This window comes from Spinacia oleracea, chromosome 3 (genome assembly GCF_020520425.1).
Source record: "Spinacia oleracea cultivar Varoflay chromosome 3, BTI_SOV_V1, whole genome shotgun sequence".
Classification (NCBI taxonomy): domain Eukaryota; kingdom Viridiplantae; phylum Streptophyta; class Magnoliopsida; order Caryophyllales; family Amaranthaceae; genus Spinacia; species Spinacia oleracea.
In genome coordinates, this window is record NC_079489.1 from 41,986,544 (window position 1) to 42,008,079 (window position 21,536).

Below are 21,536 nucleotides of genomic sequence, written 5' to 3' on the forward strand. Positions count from 1 at the left end.
AACATTTTACCTCGTGATTGGGCTTGGCCAGGCCTAGTTACACTTTATAGCTTTGATTTCGAAAACATCTTAGATACTTCCAATGACAAAGTGAGGGAGGTTCTATACTATCAGTTAACAAATTCCAATGACACGTGAGGAATGTGTTAACACTTCAAGTGATGACCCTTAAGTCAAATGTTAACACTCGGGGGCTCGTGAGACCCTCGCAAAACAGGTCACATACACCATGGCTTGTATGACGCACTCCGTCTAATACTTTGACCATCGTCTCATCTCGAGACTCAGTCAAAGTGGGGGCTAACTATAGACACCTACTTTTTTCCCCATTCCCGAAAGGGAATGTTCGATGATGAGAACATAAATCTCCACTTGGCAACGCATCTCCTATAAAATAAAGAATCTCAATCACCCTTTTCATTTCAGCCAAAACTGCTATTTATGGAAACCTGCTAAAGATAGTAGCTGCCGTAAGAGGTAGTTGTTAAAAGTGGCAAAGTTATAAAAGATAGAAACCTGTCAGAATTAGGTGTTGCACTCCAACATAAACCCTAAAAGAGATAGAATTTGCAAAAGGAATTCTATTCCTGGTATAATTCGAAAGTAAGAGTCACGTATTAATTAAAATTCTAACGAACCTAGAGTTCGTAACGGGCCCAGACGCATTCCGTCATAAAGTTAATACGCACTAAAAGACTCGGATAAGTCTCAAAAGCTCCGCGTTCTAAGAGTTCAAATCTGACAAAAAAACTCGGCCCAGATCCCATTTTCAACGCCTGGATCTGGGCGCCGAAATTTTCGGCGCCCAGCCCTGGGCGCTGAAAATGCCTGGGACTGTGTCGTCTCCGAATTCTTTTTGGATTCGTATTCTAAAAATCTATCTTTCCACAAAATCTTTCCCTGTAAATACAGCCTCAAAACCGACGTGAACACAACACACAATTCCATAACCTGAGTATTGACTCTAGCCTTAAGCCTAGCCTCACGCTGCGAAATTGATCCGGCATTCTGTCGCAATCGACCCAAAAGTCGAACAGAACGCGTCCTGCCCCTTGTAGCTGATGAATTAAGCCTAAATACTGGAACATTGCTTAGAAACCCGAGATTCGTTAAATAAAAGGAGAAATAGCAAAGCCAAGTGGTTAGTTTTCTGAGAACTGTAACGCACCTCTCAAGGGTGCGTTGTAATGTGTCCCTCATATGATTTAATCGCTTTTCCCTTTTATAAAATTGTCAAACTATTAACTTGATTGATCGATCACGCCTAATAAGATAATACCTTGGACAATTGAATTATCATGCTAGGTACCTTAAATCAATCTAAATAAGATAATCACGATCGATTTAGTGTTATGTGTTGCATATTGCTAAAATCAATTCAGAATAGTTTAATAGTTTAACGCATGTCCCTTCAATTATTTATGCTGAGCTAGTAAGGATAACCTGCCTCTGGAGTTATCGATGAGCACTCCTCTCGGTAGTTACAGTCCCCCGAACTCTCAATCTCTGCCCTACGGGTGTACGTTGAGCGATCCCCACACCAGGGATCACAAGGGAACCTATGGACGTCGTGGTCGAACATAATTGCACTCCCTTTATGTCACGATAACCGGGTTTTTTCAGTTTTTCTCATTGTCGTTAAAAACTGAATGGCGACTCGTATATTACTAGTCGATTGGGTGTAAACTCACAGGAAATCCAATTACACTTGATCTGACAACGTCACGCCCACGAGAGACGAGGTCACGCATTAGCCTCGCGCTTTTTCGACCCCCTCACAGGCTTGCCTGCAAGCTTTGGACTTTTGGACATGATTTGACTAGGGACTCTACCAATCAGATGGGCCTATGGGCCTAAGTGATGGGCCTTTGTTCTGGATGTGGATATGGATTCTGTATGGAGTCGAGGTATTCATGGCGGCGGACCTCTGGCTTCCTTATTGGGTCATCCTAATAAAGCCATGTGGCAGTCTATAGTTTAGGCCACATCAATTATTATTTAGTGATTAATTATAGACTATTAGTTAATAATTATTATTTATTACTTATTATTTAATCATTATTAGTTATTAATTATTAAAATAAATTTTTTATTTTTTTATTTTTTATTTACTTCGTATTATTTGCTTATTATTATTATTTATTATTTACTTCGTATTATTTATTGTTAATTATTTATTTCAATTCGATTAGTAATATTTTGTTCAGTTCAGTTAAGTTAAGTTCATACCAGTTAAGTTCAGTTCAGGTCATGTCAATTCAGTTTCAGTTCAGTTCGACTCAAAAGAATAGTGCCAAAGTCCATCAATAAACATAATTCATGTCTTGTTCATACAATGGATAAAGTAAGTTCATCGATGAATATAATGATTTTTTGATACATACAACAAAGAAAAAATTAATTTCATCAAAGAACCAAAAAAAATAGGTTCGTTTATGAACCCTTTTTTTTTTAATAAAAAACACAGTTTATGAAAGTCAAATACTGAAATTTCAAATAATTACAATTATGTATTCCCCCCGTTTCGAAATAATAGGTACACTTACACATTTCACAACAACCAAGATAAATGATTGCAAACTGATAAACACGTATGAGAAAAGTGAAATGTTGTAAGAAAAATAATAAAAAACATTAAGTGGGGCGGAGTGGTGTAAGAAAAAAAGAATTAAAAAGTAGGTTGGGTGGAAAGTTATAAGTAAAAAGATAATACAAATATTGAATGGAATGTTGTAAGTAAAGTGGGAACAAGAATAGTGTGAACGCATTAAATACGATGAGTCATCTACCAAAAATAGAATAAATCACAATATTTAATGCCCGTATTATTTCTAAACACCCATTTAAGGGAACCGTCCCCGTTATTTCAAAACAAAGGGAGTAACTACTAACATAAGAATGGCAGCTAATAGATTTTGCAACATCTAACGGTCATAAATGAGTTCTCTAGCAGTATACTTAATGTTGGTTGTTGTTATGGATTTATAAATCAAAGCTTATACTGTGTAAAAAATAATTCAATCATGGAACACTAGGGCAAAAATTACCTAATAGCCTGTTTGGAAACCATCATTTCATTTGAAATAATGGAATTGACACAGTTTAGGAAATAAAAGAATTTAGATTTGACCCAAATTCAAGCCCTACATGGAAATGTTGGCATTTGAAATTCATTTACTGCTTTTTTTCTCTCTCTCCTCCCCCACCAAATCGACCCTTAGCTGTCATTAGAACATGATTGGTTCTCTCATCTCAACCTCCATCAATTATCAATCCTCGCATTTCATTTTCTCTCTCCTCTCCCAAACTCCCTCTCTCTCTCTTCGAGCACTAGTCACTGCCTCAACCGCCTTAACGAACCTTCGTAATTAATCGTAACCATCACCTCAATCCTCACAAGCGACGACCACCCCTATTACTCTGTAGCTGCATATCTAATCCGATCGAATCCACCTCGGTTGCTACCATCTCTGCGAGGCCAGGTGGGCATTCCATGTCTTCAATTGCAGCATTGAATCATTGATCCACATCAGATGGCTCACGGTGGTTGATTGGTTACTGAAGCGGTCGGAGACGTGGATCAATTGAACTTTACATTGAACAAAATGATTAAAGATTTCCAATTTACATGGAAATTGAATAGAGAGGAATGTTCATCCACTTGACAAAAGCGATTGCTGATTAGATTAAGAGGACATATCAAACACAATTTTGAAGAGAGAGAAATAGAATAAGTTGTTGGACATTAATTATTTGTTATGCAACAATCTATTGAAGATGAAAATAGCAGTTGGACTTTTTTATTTTTAGAATTGAATTACGGAGTATATCTACTTCACAAACGTAGGGTGTATTTAAATCCTAGCTTTGAAATTATTAATGTTTCCAAACACTTAATTTGGAATTCAATTTTAGCATTTCAATTGCCAGATTCAAATTCCAGGATTTCAAATAAAATCCAAGTTACCAAACACAACCTAAAATCTTTCGATGCAGAAAACAGATGCTTATTTAAGTAATTGACCACCTATATTTTATGAGATTAACTTAGTAATAATATCAATGATATTCTAAATGAGGTCCTCAATTCAAATGATCCAATTTAGAGCAAATGTTGCATACTAGTTACAGAAGTATGTACATGAAACTTTCTAAAGCTATGTGTCCATATAAATTACTTCTGCCTGTACAGAAGCTCGCCTGAATCGCAGCAACTCTTTAAGCAATTCAAGTCCTCCATCAGAAGAAGCCGATTTAACAGTCAACTTCTCAAGCACAGGTGAATTTGCAAGGAGAAACTTCACAAAGTCTAGCTCTGATTTTTTCCCAAAGAAGTCCAACACTCTAACTACTCGAAGCTGGTTAAAAATACCTTCTACATAAATTTTCTCCTCCCAAAAGCTCGATCCTGTTGCTGCAATAGGAATATCATCCTCCGGCCGAGCCTGCAAAAGTCAAAACATTAAATCATATTGCAATCACGAATGATATCCTGATCACAAACAAGCCACATCATATGAAAATAGCTCAGAAGAACCAAGTTTGAATGTTTAAAACCTGAAAACAGTGACTATTTATTCTACTAACAAACATGGTCATTACACTCGTAGCAATCCAATATAACGAGATTAACAACTGATAAGATACTCTTGCTATTATGTACCCTAAAGAAAATGTTCTTAAATTAGTCTTTCTATTTAAAAAAAATTAAATTCAAAAACTTACCAGCATCTCAAGTTCACACAAATTTGGAGAACTTTTGAATAGGCAAAGAGCTGCCTTATTTTCCTTGATATCACGGTAGTTGATACGCATGGAGAGATAGTCCAGTTCAAGACATGGAACAGGCAGTCTACTTGGCACGTTGCCAAGAGTTAGATACTGTAAGATCTCAAATCCACAAAACAGTTAATATCTCTTTTAAACAGCAGCAAGTAATTACATCATAGTATAAGAAAGATTCAAAAAGATAAAATTAAAATCTGAAAGGGGTTCTGATACATACCTGTAAGAAGTAACTTTGGACCTCAAGCCTTTGTATGCAAGGAAGGCGGGCAAAGAACTTCAACATGTTGCACGCACCACTTAGTCTTCCAGTAAATTCAGCTCCAGCAGCGACGTACAAACCAATTGAAACTACAGACAACAAACTGGTATTTTCAAAACTTACTGCTTCAAATTCACCTCCAATGTCAAAAAACTGAAGATTGGGAGCATGGATCTTAAGATTGGAGAAACCATCAAAGTTCATCAACGTCAACCTCTCTAGCAAGGGACACCAAGCAATCAGATTCTCGAAGGCGTCTGCTGTCATAGTAACATGCTGAAGATCAAGGCTCTTCAAGTTCAGAAACCCTTTGAAAGCTGGTGGTAGGTTTAACACGCAGTTGAACAGCTCCAAATGAATCAAATGCTTACAAAAATATAGACAAGAAGGCATACGATACCTTTGACCCTTCCAAATTTCAAGTACAAATTCTTCCACAGAGCTTCTAGATACACGAAGAACCCATCGGTCAATATCAGTAACAGCTATAAGATCTTTATGGGATAGCTTGAACTTGTGTATTGACCCAAAGTGAAGTACAAAAACATGATCAATAATATTCACAATTTTTCTTTTATCTACAACTTGCTCATCAGATGCGGTTGAGGAGCAATCTTTGTCGAATACGAGGTGTGGAAGAGTAGCCCATTTGTACCTCCAATCGTTCGATAAAATACTAGTCCTAACTGCATCTCTAATGGACAAGCATGACAGAATCCCATCAATAACATGGGCTGGTAAGTTACTTAGTCTGTCTGATTCATCATGCATACTATACAGTGCCTTGGGTGGTTGTCTGGCTCTCTGATATGGTTGGAACAATACTCATGAAAATGCCCAAAAGTACAAACATAATTAAGCAGATAATAATGATAGTAGTTCTACAAACAAAATCATAGACAAACTAGAGACATGATCCATCCTCTAGCACAAACAGAGACCTGACAATAAAAGCACAAACTGACACCTAAGATACCAATTGTTCAATCTGTTCATTTCTGAATGCGTTCCTCCACTGTCATACATTCTGTATAATCGCATGCATTTACACCGATAATTTATCTGTTATACCAGGTTGAATGATAAGAGTTTGAGCCTTGAGGGAAAAAATCAGTACAACGGCATATATTACAGGACAGTGGTTGATTCTTTGGTAAGAACTTCATATCATTAATTCATATAGCTGTGTTAACTTAAATATCTGTACAAATACAGCTATATTAAAACAGTCCATATACTAACGATCCTATAATTGAGATATTTTCAAAAGAATTTTACAGATATCATTGGTTGCATAATCAACAAAGAAGTAGCGAGAAAACTGCATGAATGATATGGTATCATGAGCATTCACCAGCAGTCAAAGTGATTTATTAGGTGAAGACTCAGTCTAATAAAATATAGTAACAGTTCAAAGTTCAAACAACCATTTTTAAGGCACCTTTAGGTTTTGCTATTTTCCGTTATTTCCTAAAAAAAAAGGGATGAAGTTGTTCAATAAAAACGCTTAACAAAACAATTCTCGCCTATTTTGACAAAACTAAAAGAATGAGTATAAACCACTATAAGTGGTTTCATATATTCGGTTTTAGGAAAATATGTTACTTTTTTTTCGCCCGACCTCTTTCTTTCTAAATCTACTTTCCCTACCTTTCTCTCTTCTGGTCACTTTCTCCCTCCTCTAAAAGAGTAAAAGCCCTCCAATGATGGCTGAAACACCTGCAACCTGAAAACTTCATGTTTGTTTCAATTTCAAATGGTTTTGCTCATAATCTGTTAATCTCCAACAATTGTCTGGGCATGAATTTCTTTCAAGATTACTTTTCTCCAACATCAACCACATGACACCCGCAGTTCAACTTGAAATCCTTAGACACACTGACACCAATATTAAAAAACTCCCAAATTTAAACTAACCATTTAGATCTTCGATTTCTTTTTTGATCTGAGATTGGAGCTTATGTCATGGAAAATTCATGGTATCACAAATATTCTACTCTGTTTGACGTGAAATACAATATTTTAGGGTTATTTAGTGAGATTTGATACGGAGCCATGGAGTTAAAATTTTGAAGACAAAGAAGAAGGAACGCATAGAAGTGGGAAATTGAGGCCAAGCTTTTTTTGTTTTGGGTTAAAAGAGGCCAGGGATTTTTTTTAATCCCTTTAATTGCGGTTTCTATGCGTCTCTGGAAGTCTGGAACTGTACTTTTGGCTCAGCTTTAAAGAAAATGTAGTTATTCTTCTAAATCGCAGGTTCACAAGGTTTTAGATTGCAGACTTATACAACAGTAAGCAGTAATGAGTTCTGCATCCCCATAAAAAAAAGTGTTTTTTATGCTAGTTTTCAAGAAACATAAAACCAAAGAAAAAACCTGTTTTCAGTTTTCTAAAAACTTGAAACAGAAATTGATCAATATCAAACGAGCCCTTAGTTCATTATTTTGAAATTAACTCCAGTTTACATTTGTGGTTTTAATACTGTTATATTGGGTTAAATATTGGTATATTTTTGCTGCAAAATTTGCGATTAATGTTTACTGATTCAGTTCGGGAGGCTTTGGACGGAGAAATCTACTAATTTTGCATGGAAAAACACAAAGCAAGCAAGTCCTCATATGTTGGCGTGAATCAGAACCTGCTTCCAACTCCTAATTCAAGCATAACTCGGTTAGGATTATTGCCACAGGAAATTAGGAAGGCACAGATGGAAAGTTTTACTTGCCCTTAAACTCTTAAGATCGCCCACACGGAGCTGTTGGCAATTGGCAGAAGAACAACTTTCAGTTAATTTTTCTGTCCTAATTGACGTTGAATTGGTTATAAATGTATAATCAGTTGGATAAGAGAGATTTTTTTTTTATTCAATGGAGGAATGCATGCTTGTTATTTCAAGCTATAGATTTGACACATGACCACACCAAATTCGGCTTCTTGAAAATAGACCTCAAGGACAAGATGTCACCAAGCTCAGAAGACTATCAAACAGTTGTGCACCTCTAGAGAAAGGGCTTTGCTTCTCTCTCAGAAAAAGAGCATCTTCTCATGAAAAGTAAACCCTAAGAAAAACTCCTTCTCAACCGCCACTATCAAAGAAACTAGATTTAGCCAAGTGCTAATTTCTTTCTCAAATTTTCTTTAAATTAAGGATTTCCTTTATCTAATTAAGCCAACCGGCAAGGATATTATTTACTTAAAGAACCTATCCGGCTTCTTGAAGTTCTCATCCTCGACCTTGATTCCTGTCCCCAGCCGGACACTATGTCAACCACCAGGCTAAAGCCCAACCAACAATGCTTTTGGCTGCTGTCCATGGTTACTTAGACCTCCTTGTGTAAGCTTCTGTTGTCATCCACCCAGAGCGTAGATATCTGCTTTCAGATTTGGGTTTGTTTAGTGTCTGTCATTCTAGTCCTACGAATTTTGATTCTCCATTTACCAAACTTATCTTTCCATTGGCAAGTTAGGGTCCATCAGACTTGTTTTTCGATGGAATTATAAATTTGTTTGTAATCATATTTGTAACTAATTTCTTTTTTTTTCTTTTTATTTGAGGGGAACAAATTTCTTTGTTTCTTGTTTCTTCTTATACTGGTTTTCTTAGTTTGTTTTCCTCTCTTGTTATACTCCGTAGTTAGCGTAGTTTAGCATTTTTTAATTTGACTAAGTAATTAGTTTCAGGATATACGTTTTCTTGGCTTCGGATATTTGTGGTTTCATCGAGTTGATCGCAGAATGTATTAACTTATGGTGCAGTTTGTCTTGTCCCTCATGAAGGGTTACATGAAGTTTCTTCAGCTGGACCTGAGAAGATGGTGTGACTCATGAGTTGCAGCAGCGGAGCTATTACTGGTGTTCATTGTGCTCTTTTTTCTATACTAGTTGTTGAACCCCGCGCTAACGCGCGCGGTCCCCCAAAATATTGAAATTAGTCCGTAAATTAAATCAGAAAAGGAGAAAGTGAAACAAAGAAAAGAAATTGGGAAAATATGTAATTAACAAGGCTTGAACCTAGGTTGTTTAAACAAGCAACATAGAGCATCAAAAGGGAAGGAATGAAAAAAAATCTTAGTAATAGTGAATTTCACCATTTTGTGACTCATAAACACTATTCTTAAGCATAGTACTCTAATTGTGAGTATTTTAAAGGTTTGGGATTAAGTTTTCTCATGAGCTTGTTATCTTGTATTTCATCCTCTTGGATGTCTTAGGTTAGTGCGTCTTGTGTACGAACTACCTAGTTTCCTTTCCTAATCAAATAAAAAAAGAAAAGACCAAGCTCGGAAGGCTTATGTTCTCTTATAAAAGGGTTAATAAGTTCATATGAGATAAATAAGGTTTAGGTTCGGGTAAGGTAATACAAGGGTTAATAAGTTCAAAGGTTACATCTCAAAGGTTACATTTTATAAGTCCTAAAATGGTCTCATAAGGTACGCTAATGTCCAATAAAGTCCAATAAGATCCAATAAAGTCCAATAAGATCCAATAAATTCAGGGTTAATAATATAAGATAAGATACGGGCAAACAAGTTGAATAAGGATAAGATAATAGCTGGTAAGTTCAAATATGATAAGATACGTTTAGGGCCAATAAGATAAGATAATTTAAAATCAGGTTGTGGAAAACGCTACCTTATAAGATAACTTGTCCATCACAGCTGCATATGATACCAAGGGAAGAGATTCAAAAGGTGTGTTAGGTGTTGACAAAAATGTCTATTAGAGTCATGGGTTGACTCAACACTAAGAAGTTTGGGCATCTTCTTGACAGCAAGTATGAACTACGTACGTGATCACAGAAAAGAAAAAGAAAAAAAGAAAAAAAATACCAATGATAATCCACAGTTTAAATGTCTTTTTTTTTTTTTTTTTTGACAAGTCACACAGTTTAAATGTCCTTATTGATAATAGGATAAAAAGGAGAATCAAAATAATTAATTTATTATTTAGTTGATCCATTCAAACAGTGGGCTGAGTTTTTTGGGGTTGCACCTTAATGACTTAATCTGCAATTACCATATTGGACTGGATTTGTTTTATATATTGGTATCAAATGCTACATTGGCAGCATGCTCAGAATCTGATGATGCAGCAACATGCTAACATATCTTATGGATGATGATGATTCCATATGGAATTTCGATGCGTTGATATCATCATATCAAATGAAACAATCAGTTTTCCTTGTGCAAAGTTCATGTCTGGTGAAGCTCTCTTTATTTGACATCAACTATCACGTGTCTCGCAATTTGGGCAGCTTAATTCAGTGTGTGGTATTTAATGAAGCTGATTGGTTTGGGCATTGACACAACTGAGGTGTCTGGGAAAGAAAGGAAGAGCATTTCATAAGTGGAATTGACACAAACCATTAATTAGAGCATTGAATTAATGAGATAATGAAGCTTGTTGTCGGTTTAACAGTGAGATGCGCTTAATTTGTCTGACAAACTAGAATTTAACTTTCATACTATACTTTAGCAGGACTATTATCGTTTTAAGAGTTTTATTGCTTCTAGGGTTTTTGTTAGTAGAAAAACCCTATACAAAGAGTGGTCATAGGCTCATAGCATTATTTTTCAGAGTTGAGTTAATAAAAATAAATTGTTGAGCGTTTAGCTATCTTTTTGGTCAAGTCTTAAGACAAACACATAACCAAGACTTGAGTATATCTTGACCCAGAAATTTAAGAAATCCTCGAAACCGCGGCATTTTACATTTATCCGTTCTATTTTCTTGTTGGGTTTACTCTTTTCTAACACCAAATGATGTAATGATGTGCATCTACCCTTACTATTTTCTTTTTGTGGATATATTGAAGGTGAATTTTACTTCTAATTAACAGATCTAGGGTTGACAAATCATCAATTGCTTCTCCCTCCCTTTTAACCCGCCGTGTCTGACGGACCACTGACCAGCCACGGATCTAGGGTTGGCAAATTTTAATTCCATACCCGGATCGGAGTAAAAGAATTTCTGAAGGGTTCTGGTTAACAAACAACGAAAAACTTCTACTTTGTGATATTTACAGGATAGCGTGCCTTTAACATTGCAAGTCAAATCCAACTACTATGCTTCATATATTAGAAAAACTTTGGTTTATCATCCAAAATTTAATATTATTAGCTACAATATAAAACCAAACACAGCATAATTAAAATATAACAAGAGACAATACTTTTTCATATGAAAGTAATTCAATAAAAATAAATTTAAAAACTGTAAGCTGACACTGATAAGAAGCTAAAGGTTACCATATTATTGAGTTAAGCGATCACCCAATGAAATATTCTAAGCAAGCCGAGTATTTCTTGATGATCCCTTACCATTTCAAGGCTAACTGATCCCTATTTCTAGTGCAGCATGGATCCAAAGCGAAGCAAATTCAGCATTTTTTTATTCTGAAAAAAAATTAGTAATTCATGAAAAACATAAGAGGCGCGGAAGGTTTCCATCCAAAAATATAAAATGAAGGCTCGGGCGGCTTAGGATAGCTTCACTTTTAAACAACAAGAAACCAAAAAGACTCAAAAAAATTCGGAAGTACTATTGAACTTTTAAACAACATGCATTCATTAAAAGGAAGTCGGATAAGTAAAGCATCAAAACTACTCCTTTCATTTAATAAAACGTCTTGCAATCATCAAATTACCAGTTTCATTTATTACACACGTAAGTGGAATTTCATGTTCTTTAGTTTTCAATACAAAATACAACAACAATATCAGAGGCTCCGAACATTAATCAGTGTGGTGGGGTACATGAACCAAGATTTTATCTCCGATAGCTGTCGAAATTGTATTGTTTAAGTTACACCATTACTGTAGTAAAATTCCAGGCAGAAGGAAGAGAAATCAACCAATTCAATAAAACTAACAGCATATCAATCTAATTTCCCAAATCAAATTATGCGAACAAACCAAATTTCAGAACAAATAGTATCAAATTATCAGTAAAATTCAGGTGGGTATTTCGCGTAACAATTCGTCGAGTCTTACATTGTAAAACTCAAATCACAGACATTTCATCGAACAGTTGGTGCGCAAAATCAATCAAGATTGAAATTTGACACTAAAACCTAACAAATTGAGTCAAATTCAATCGTAAAAGACGCAGAGAACAAACAAATCTCCCTCAAATTGAAGTAGCATTCAAGTTTATAACTCAAAAGACCGATAAAAAATCAAAAGAAATTACCTTGAAATTGAAGGGAAGGATGACAGAACCGCACAGAGATTTTTCCTAATCACGAGAAAATGACGTCGTTGTTTAAGGATATCGTGTTTCGCATGTCGACAGCTCTCACAAATGCTCGAAACAGAAGCAAAAGAAAAACGGAAAAAGAGGCGACGGTATAGTGTCAAATACTCCCTCCGTTCCTTTTTATTTATTATGTATTCTTTTACGGTGTTTCACAATGTTTGTTATCTGGGAGAATTTTTTCTTTTATAAACTTACTAGATTTATGCCCTTAATTTTATACCTGTTGATTGAGATTTAAATTTCATGATAATTAAATTGTGTCTCTCTATACGCACTTTACCTTATACTCTTAAATACGAAATATATCTTATCCTAAACTATGATTATTTTTTTAATTAAAATTTTTTTGAATTCCCGTCAAAAAAATTCAAATAAAAAGTGTTTTATATCTTATCTCAAACTTATTTTTATATCTTTGCCAAAAGTATGTCTATCAAGTTAAAATTTTATCTCATTATAACTTAGATGTATCTTAGAACTAACTATCTCGTACTCTTTTTTATCAAACAAAAAGAAGTATACTTCTTACTTTCAAATACCTTCTAAAGAGTCTTATTTGAAAATGTAATTTAATTATCTAACAAAATAAAATCATGAATTCAAAATAGTTTAGCTAACTTAAGTAAAAAGTTATTATCTCTTGCGGTCTATGATTAAAAAACATACTCTATAATATTTTTTTCGATTTTCATGTAAAGATCTAAAGATTAGATTACCTACGTAGAACAACTTTAAATTATGTGCTACTCTACAATATAATGAAAATTCTAGGTTAACTATAATAGTATACTTTCAAGCTTTTCATAATATAATTGAATACTTAGATCTCTATGATGGAGGAAAACATAAAAATGCACTACATCTTTCCATATTGAACTTTAGCAGACTATGATGAGGATCTCAAATTTAAAGCCTACCAACTATAAGTAAATTTAATGTCCGCCAAATATATACGTAGTATGTGGATATGTTTTTGGTGGTGGTGATGCCTAATTCGCAGTGAGGTAGACATTATGTGCCATATACATTAGAGGTTTTGATTGTTGCTTAAGAACTTATTATGATTCTATTCAATACAATTTACAATGGAATGACCAATTAACCTCTCCAATGCCAACTCTCAAATCTAAAAGTTCTAATAGAGTAGAAAGAGATTAGTTTTCTATTATAACAACAGAGTAATATCAACAAATTACAAATCTAAAAAAATTATACCTTATGAAAAAAACTATAATTAGGAGTAAATTATGATCAATAACAACAGATAAGGAGTATCAAATACAATAAATCTAAATATAATATTATCAATCACGCTTCATAATCGCGCCACGAATATTCCCAAGACAACCTTTTGTCCTCAATTGAGGAGTAGCAGTCTACTATAAATTATTGCATCTCAAAACTTTACCAACTAACCTATGGTTACTTAACTAATGATAATTAAAGTGGATTGAGGAATAATACGAATAAAATGACAACTGGAATGAGATAAAACATTATTTTCTTTCCCTCTTAAATCCGAATATGCAGAAATTGTTCTACTCTCACGGCCAATTCAGATTTTTTGTGAATTTTACCCGTGAGTGTTTTGGATCCTCAACAAAAGTTATATGTATATATATACAAAAAGTAAAAGAGAAGTAGGATAAATTTTAGTTGGAATCTATCTTTATCATATTATCTATCATTATCATATTAAGTGGTCAATCATGGCAAGACTCTAATATTATTTATTTAATTAATTAATGACATAATTATACGTGATGACGTGAAAATCCTACGTGGAGCTCCCAATGCTCTTGAAAAAATTCCCCTTTATATTTATATATATATATATATATATATATATATATATATATATATATATATATATATATATATATATATATATATATATATATATTGTGCCAACTTTTAATTTTAATTGGTCCAATTTTTTCAACTCATTAAATTTTTTACAATTTTCCTAGTATATTAAGTTAGCGATCTTTGTGCTTTTCCATTATTGGTTCATTTTGATAAGTAAAACAATCTTATTGGTTGTTGTAATGATTAGTGGATTGAGGTTTTACTTGTGTTTATTTTTTTAATAAAAAAAATATTTATTACGTAGTATACGTTAATAAACGTGCAAAAGTCCAAACGTAACAAACAAAAAGAAACGGATGGAGTACATTTTTTCAAAATTTTAAATCGTGCGATGCACAAAATCTATTACTCAATTATTAACTTACGATAAAACTCATATATATATATATATATATATAAATATATATATATATATATATATATAAATATATATATATATATATATATATATATATATATATATATATATATATAGGACCAGGTTCTGGTGAGAACCTCCCTTAAGATAAGAACTACCTTATAATGAGAACCTCTAATTGTCGTTGGATCACGAATAAATCAACGGATCTGATTGCCCGTCATTCACAACATTCACAACATTCGAACTTTCTCTCTCTTCTAAACATTCCCGTCATTCACAACCTTTTTAAAAAAAAAACATCGACACTTTCTCTCTCTTCTAAACTTCTCTGGTCTCTCGATCTGAGCTCTTCAACATGGAAAAAAATCTGGATTTATCGCAATTTGCTGCAAATTCGAAGGCGATTGTTTAATTTGGTGATTTAGCTTCAAACTTTTCATTTTTTGGAACTTAATTCGCCAACCGAGTATACTAAATGGAGCACAAAATCAGGTATTATATGATTTGCTTAAACTCAATTTTTTTAAAGTAATATCACCTAAATATTTGATGTTCTTTTTGTTATGATTAATTTCAAACTTTCTTAAAATTTGCTTGAAATTCGCAACCTATAATTCTGAATTTAGTGATTTGTAGCCAATTTTGTCGATTTTTTTTTTGTTCTAATTTCTGCAGAATTCGGTAAGTTTGGGAACGAATTTATGTAATACGAGTGAATTATGTTGCCTGATTTAGTTACGCTTGATTTTGGACGCTTTTTTTAGTGATGTTAGATGTATTATTTACTGAATTTTAGAGCTTGAAAGTGTGATATTTAAGAGTGTTGCGAGTGAATTTAAAGTTCAGTTTTAGGCGTAATTGATAAGAACACTAATGGTAAACCTAAATCTCTAGAAAATCAGATGACTTAATATTTTTGTTGCTGCTTCTGTAGCCTGTTGTTGGTAATGATGTTGTTGGTTACAAAATGAAAATCAGATGTCCTGCTTGCACTCTTAATTGAGGGTGATGTTGTTGGTTACAAAATGAAAGTAACCAAATTGACTAAAAGTAAACTTAATCTCTCTAATAGTAAACTCAATCCCTCTAAAAGTAAACAAAAAAAATCTCTCATGAAGTATTCTTTTCACTTACTTTAAAAAGTAGATTGAAACTTGGTAATAGTAAATCAATTATGCTCAGAAGTAAACACGTGAGGTTGGTTTCCCTAGTTTTGAATTCTTGTAACGAATAATTATAGAAATGCAATGGTTGATTAATAGACGAAGTTCTGTTTTGTTATGTGTTGTTGTGCTGCTGCAGATCTGCTTCTGTCCAGCCTTTGTTTATGCTGGTCTTTTTTGTGTATATTGCCTACCCCTATAAGACATTCCAATGACAATATTCTCAACCCCAAGATCTGCTGATCTATCAAGCATCTCCTTCATACCAGGAATGAGAGTTTCACAACCTTCAAGGCCAAACCTTTTAGCTGTAGTCCACTTAGTTGCTAAGAAACTCTCAAATTGAGTACTCCATATAAGCCTGTCCAGCATCACTTGACGCCTTTCGCTGTTATATTCCATTGGCGTAGGGGTCTCAATTCTTTCTCTCTACACAAAGCAAGAAATTTTCCATTGCTATTTATCAAGATGTCATCTAGATGATTAGATTATAGAAAAGGCAGGTTCTGGTCGGGCTGAAGCTGATTTTTTTGTTGTCTTAGTAGACCAAAGTTGACTCGTTGACTTTGGTGCAAGATATACCCCTGTATCTATCAGGTATAAGCTCTTGATCCTTAATGAATATTAACATGCTAGGCTTTGGAGCATGTTTTATTTTCAATTAATGTGAAGATGTTTAAATATTGTTGCCTTTGGAGCATTAGCTTTTGTTGATGGCCATAGATCTTTCCGATTTGAATATTAAAGTTTCCACGTGTGGCGTGATTTCATTTGGAGTTGAGTGCTTTTTAAGTAGATGTGATTAAACCTATTAGCTCAAATGGTAGAGCACTATGCATATGCATAGAAGATGTAGGTTCGATTCCTACATAGGTTGTCTCGAAAAGTAAAGTAAAAAATAAAAAGTAAATAAAAGAAACTCAAAAGTAAATCATAATAAAGCAAAAGTAATTCAAAATATTCTGAAGTACATGTACAATTAGTATACGTTAAACTAAAAAGAAAATAATTATAAATCTTTTTCAAATGGAAAGCTTAAATTACAAAAGTAAAGAAAACAAACATATAAGTAAACAAAATTGTTCCAAAAGTAAATTGAAACTATTTTCCATGGCGTATAGGTTAATAGAGATAAGTTGTGTGAAATGGAGTCACTCATTAAGTATTTTTCTTCTCCTATTTGAAACGTAGATAAAAAATTTATAAAAGTAAATCAATTTTGCTTCAGTTAGTGTTGTTGTCTGTTCTGTTCAACGTTGATCTGTACGATGTTGTTTTTCTGTTGGTGTTGCTGATCTGCACATTGGTGTTGTTGATCTTCAAACTGTTGCTTGACAAGATTGGCCATTAATCCACTGTAATTTTGTTAAGGTGGTATTAGTTCCTGCATTGAGGAATTCAGAACAAAAACTCAAAAGTTTCTCCACTATCAACAAGTTGGCGTTGTTGTTCTCATTATTCCTTGCTCTAATCTTAGGAATCAACACCTCGTTCTGTTTTTTCCTCATCTCGTAAAGCTCCTTCCAATGACTACTAAGCAAAACCCGAGTCACGAAAGGCCATAGATTGAGTACTGCAAAGTATTGAAGGAAGTGAGTTGCCTGTGCTGCATTGCTTCAATTTCTTTAATCTGGGATTCATCCAATTTATCCCCGAAAACTTTAACACAAGCAAACAGAACATGGAAAACGAAAATGATCCATCACCTTGACAACATAAGCATGATCTTGACCACTGGAAACACTTAGATGATTAAGTAGGATTTCAAGAGCCCAAGTCCGAACTGAAGGAAATAATGCCCTTGGTCCAAGTATGCATTCTATGTTAAGTCTAATAAATGCGGTTCAGTATTAATTAACAAGTTAATAATTCAGTGAGATCAAGTGAGCTGAATGCCTAGCTAGAGGCCGCTTCAGTTCAAGTGGAATTAATGATATTAATCCACAGCTTACTCTTGACTGAACCCGTAGGGTCACACAAATAGTACGTAAACGGATCAAGTATTTAAATGGCATTAAATACTCCATCTATGAATATTCGGAACCGACGGATCTTGGTTTCAGTGGGAGCTAAGATCGTCACAGGCAAGAAATGAATACTCCGGAAACGATGATATTGCCGGAAACGGAAATATGGATCGTGTCGGAAATATGAATATTATCCAAGTCGTAGATGTTGCCGGAAACGGAAACATGGTACGTATCGGAAAATATTATTGGAAATGGAAATATTACCAGAATCGGAAATATTGCCGGAAACGGAAATATTGTCAGAATCGGAAATATTACCGGAATCGGAAAATAATTCCGGAAACGGAAATATTAAATATTTGTTCGAAACGGAAATTAATTCCGGAATCGGAAATATTAAATATTGTTCGTATCGGAAATAGATTCCGGAAATGGAAATTTAATCGGAAGCGTATCGTACGAATTAGCATCGGACGAGGCCTGCCGGACGAAGGCCCAGCACGAAGCCGGGCTATCGCCCAGCAAGCACGCACGCCACAAGCCCAGCGCGCACCAAGGCCACGGATGCGTGGGCCGCGCTGCATGGGCTGCTGCTCGCATGCGCATGGGCAGCCCTTGTGGCTGCCGTGTGTGTGTGTGAGTTTGTGCTCATGCGTGATTCCTAAAACTGCAAGAGTTAGTGTGTGATTAAATTCCTATTCCTAATTAGATAAATTAATTAAATAGAATTCATGTAGGATTCTAATTTCAATTAATTCGTATCCTACTAGGATTGCGATTCCTTTTCCATAACTCTATAAATAAAGGCCTAGGGGTCATTATTTAGATACAAGTTTTTTAAGTATTCAAAACTAAGATTTTTAAGCAGAAAAATCAGCCAATATTCTTGCCTACCTAACCGAAAATATTAGAACCTTAAGGGCGATTCTAGTTGGTCAATCTTAAGGCGGATCCGGACGTGCTGTGGACTATCTACGGAGGGACGACACTTGGAGTCCTAAAGACTTGTTCTTGTTCGGTTCGGGCGCAGCTAGGGAAGGCACGCAACAAAGAGTATGCATCTAAACTATGCTAAATGATTATGTGTAAATAATATGTTTCCTGGCTTTATGGTTTTTCCGCATGATTTATGAACTGTCATATGAATCATAACCTAACAGTGGTATCACGAGCCCCTTATTATTTTCATAATCTAAATTGCATGAACATGGTTAAATATTACAAATTTGCAAGAATTAAAAGGGGTGATTAATTTTCGTAATTGTTAATTAATTGCAAATTGCGTTTATTTAATTATACGTACGCAGTTTTTCGGCAGTTTCTTCGTTACTCATCCGAATTGAGTGATTTTTGTGTCAATTCCGCATGTAAAAGGCATTCTAAAATTTTGACAAATATTTGCGATTCTTGTTGATAAATCTTGAATTTTTGATTGACCTACTGCATATGTTTAACAAGTTTGAATGCCTAGTCTTGTTAATTATGCAATCTAATTTGTAATTATGATTAATTTGTTGAAAATTAGAATAATTTAGAATTAATTTGATTTTCATAATTAATTGTAATTTAATTAGAAACCTATGATTAAAAACCACCATAAAAATTGTAAATTTACGATAAATTTTAAATTTTTATGACCTAGACTTGAATCCATATCAATCGGAAATCAATTGGATAATAAATTTTCGATTTTTCGCCCTAAAATTATGAAATTAATATTATTTATTAATTTGTCATTAATTTTAAATATAAATTTTAAATTTTTATGCGATTCGTTCAAATAACTTGCACGCACGAAGCAATGGACGCTTCGTGTTACCCTTAAGGGGTGTTGTATAATGCGGGCATGCGACGACGAGCAAGGGAGCTCGTCGCCCGTGCGGCACGAATGCAATGAGCAAGGGCGTAGTGCACGAGCACAAGGCAGCAGCCCTGCCTTGTGTCGTGTGCCACGAGCAATGAACGAATGGGCATGGGCGAGGGGCGAGCCAAGGCAGTCGCGTGTGGGCAGCAAGCGAGCTGCGCCACAACGCGCGCTGCCTCGCACAAGTGCGCGCAGCCTCGCGCGCAGCGAGCGCAAGCTCGCGTGCCACGAGCGCTGCGCCCAGCACTACTCGCGCGCACAGCGCGCGATGTCGCTCGCCCAGCGAGCGATGTCGCGCCCCAGCGAGCGATGGCTCGCGCGCACAGCGCGCGATGTCGCCCGCCCAGCGAGCGATGTCGCGCCCCAGCGAGCGATGGCTCGCGCGCACAGCGAGCGAGCCAGCGCGCCCAGCGAGCGATGTCGCGCGCCCAGCGAGCGATCTCGCGCGCGCGCACTGCGAGCGATCTCGCGCGCGCGCACTGCGAGCGATAGCTCGCGTGCGATGGGGCGCTGTGCGGAGGCTTGCGATAGGACAGCAGCAGCTATGCGACGAGCGCATGGGCTGCGCGCACATGGCCAGCAATGGCTGTGTGCGTACGGCCCATGGGCGTGCAACGCGTAGGGTGTTTGCGTTACGATTAGATCGTTTTGAATGTTTAATTTGAAAATTTCAGTTCACGTAATTTTAATTAATTTTAAAATTAATAATTTGAATTAATTTCTTGGATTTTGATTTTGAATATTATAATTATAATAAATGGAATTTATTCTAATTATTTTACTAAAATTAAAATCATGAATTAATTTAAATGCGACTGAAATTAAATTAAATTTTTGGATTCAATTATAAATTTATATGAGCTTTAAATTTTAATTAAATTTGTATGTTTCCGGTTAGACTAGAAATACAATTTTATGTTTAAAATTAGTAAAGCATATGAATTTATTGGTTTAAGTGGGAGCGCTTTTTAGTCATAAACTCTTGATTAGGTCTACAAATCCTTAAGGTTAAAACAACTTGATTAGAATTAATAAGGACTGAATAATTGGTAGATTATTGGTGCCCTTGATTAATTGCTGCAAATGTTTACGTGATGCATAATGTGTTTTACTAACCAGCTATGTGGGCCATTCATGATAATGAATGGGTGAATGGTATATATTGTATATGTACTGTTTTGCAGGTTATGAAGTGACTAGTATGGCCCAAATAGATAGAAAATATGGTCTGCGTACCATTAATTTGAATGTAATTGGTCTAAAGCACCAAAGTTATTTTTCAATTCAAATATGGTCTGCGTACCATCAAATAGTTGTAATTAGTTATAGCTTATCCTATTTGAAGAAAATGGTGCCTCCCACGGAGATTTTCAAGACGGACTTTGAAGTCAAAGCTTCAAGATGAAGTCGGGCCATACTAGATCACAAATATCTTATGCATGTTTTAAGTTATTTATTGTTTTAAATATGTCTTAAAATGCATGAGATCAAAAGCTTGATTATGTTGCATGATTAAGGATTTTAGTTCACTTAAAATCTAACCAACATAGTAAGAGCCTTAAGTTCCAAACTTAAAAATTGAGTTAAAAGGTGCCATGCCAAAATATACACTTGCTTGGATATCCTTTACATCAATCTAGTAATAGTTTTCGCTCAGCGAGGTGTTACTTATTGGTCCTAAAGGGGCAAGGTACACAAATAATTGTGAGTACATGTTAGTTTTGGTGAAACTCAACGATATAAGTAAGGAGTCCTTTTATGTCGTGGCAAATTCGATAGGTTTACCTAATAAGTTCTTAGACGTACCTATCAACCAAGAATAGTTTCTAGACTATTAGCAAAAGGATTTTGCTTACCTAAGATGTTCTAGGATTAAGTCGACAAACTGTGCTTAGTTCTTCAATGATTTTAGGATCTTGGAATCATTTTATTCACACCTGCCGGAACAATAAAATCGAATAAAATGCTAATAACTTGTTTGAATTGCATGGTTGCTTTAATT

The 21,536-nt window shown here is 35.0% G+C and overlaps 1 protein-coding gene across 3 annotated transcripts; it reads right to left on the reverse strand.

The window, feature by feature from the left end:
* Window positions 1–3,991: 3,991 nt before the first annotated feature.
* On the reverse strand, window positions 3,992–12,405 carry LOC110785250 (F-box/FBD/LRR-repeat protein At1g13570). Of its 3 annotated transcripts, none has more exons than XM_056840211.1 (5): window positions 12,242–12,405; window positions 11,371–11,445; window positions 5,006–5,851; window positions 4,726–4,881; window positions 3,992–4,445 (listed from the first exon to the last, which is right to left on the reverse strand). In XM_056840211.1, exons 2-5 carry the CDS (start codon window positions 11,371–11,373, stop codon window positions 4,158–4,160), a joined length of 1,293 nt encoding a protein of 430 aa, XP_056696189.1. In that variant the 5' UTR covers window positions 11,374–11,445; window positions 12,242–12,405; the 3' UTR covers window positions 3,992–4,157. The 3 variants fall into 3 exon arrangements, with proteins under 3 accessions (XP_056696189.1, XP_056696190.1, XP_056696191.1); XM_056840212.1 differs by having other exon boundaries at window positions 11,299–11,445; XM_056840213.1 differs by lacking the exon at window positions 11,371–11,445 and having other exon boundaries at window positions 12,242–12,404.
* Window positions 12,406–21,536: the final 9,131 nt, after the last annotated feature.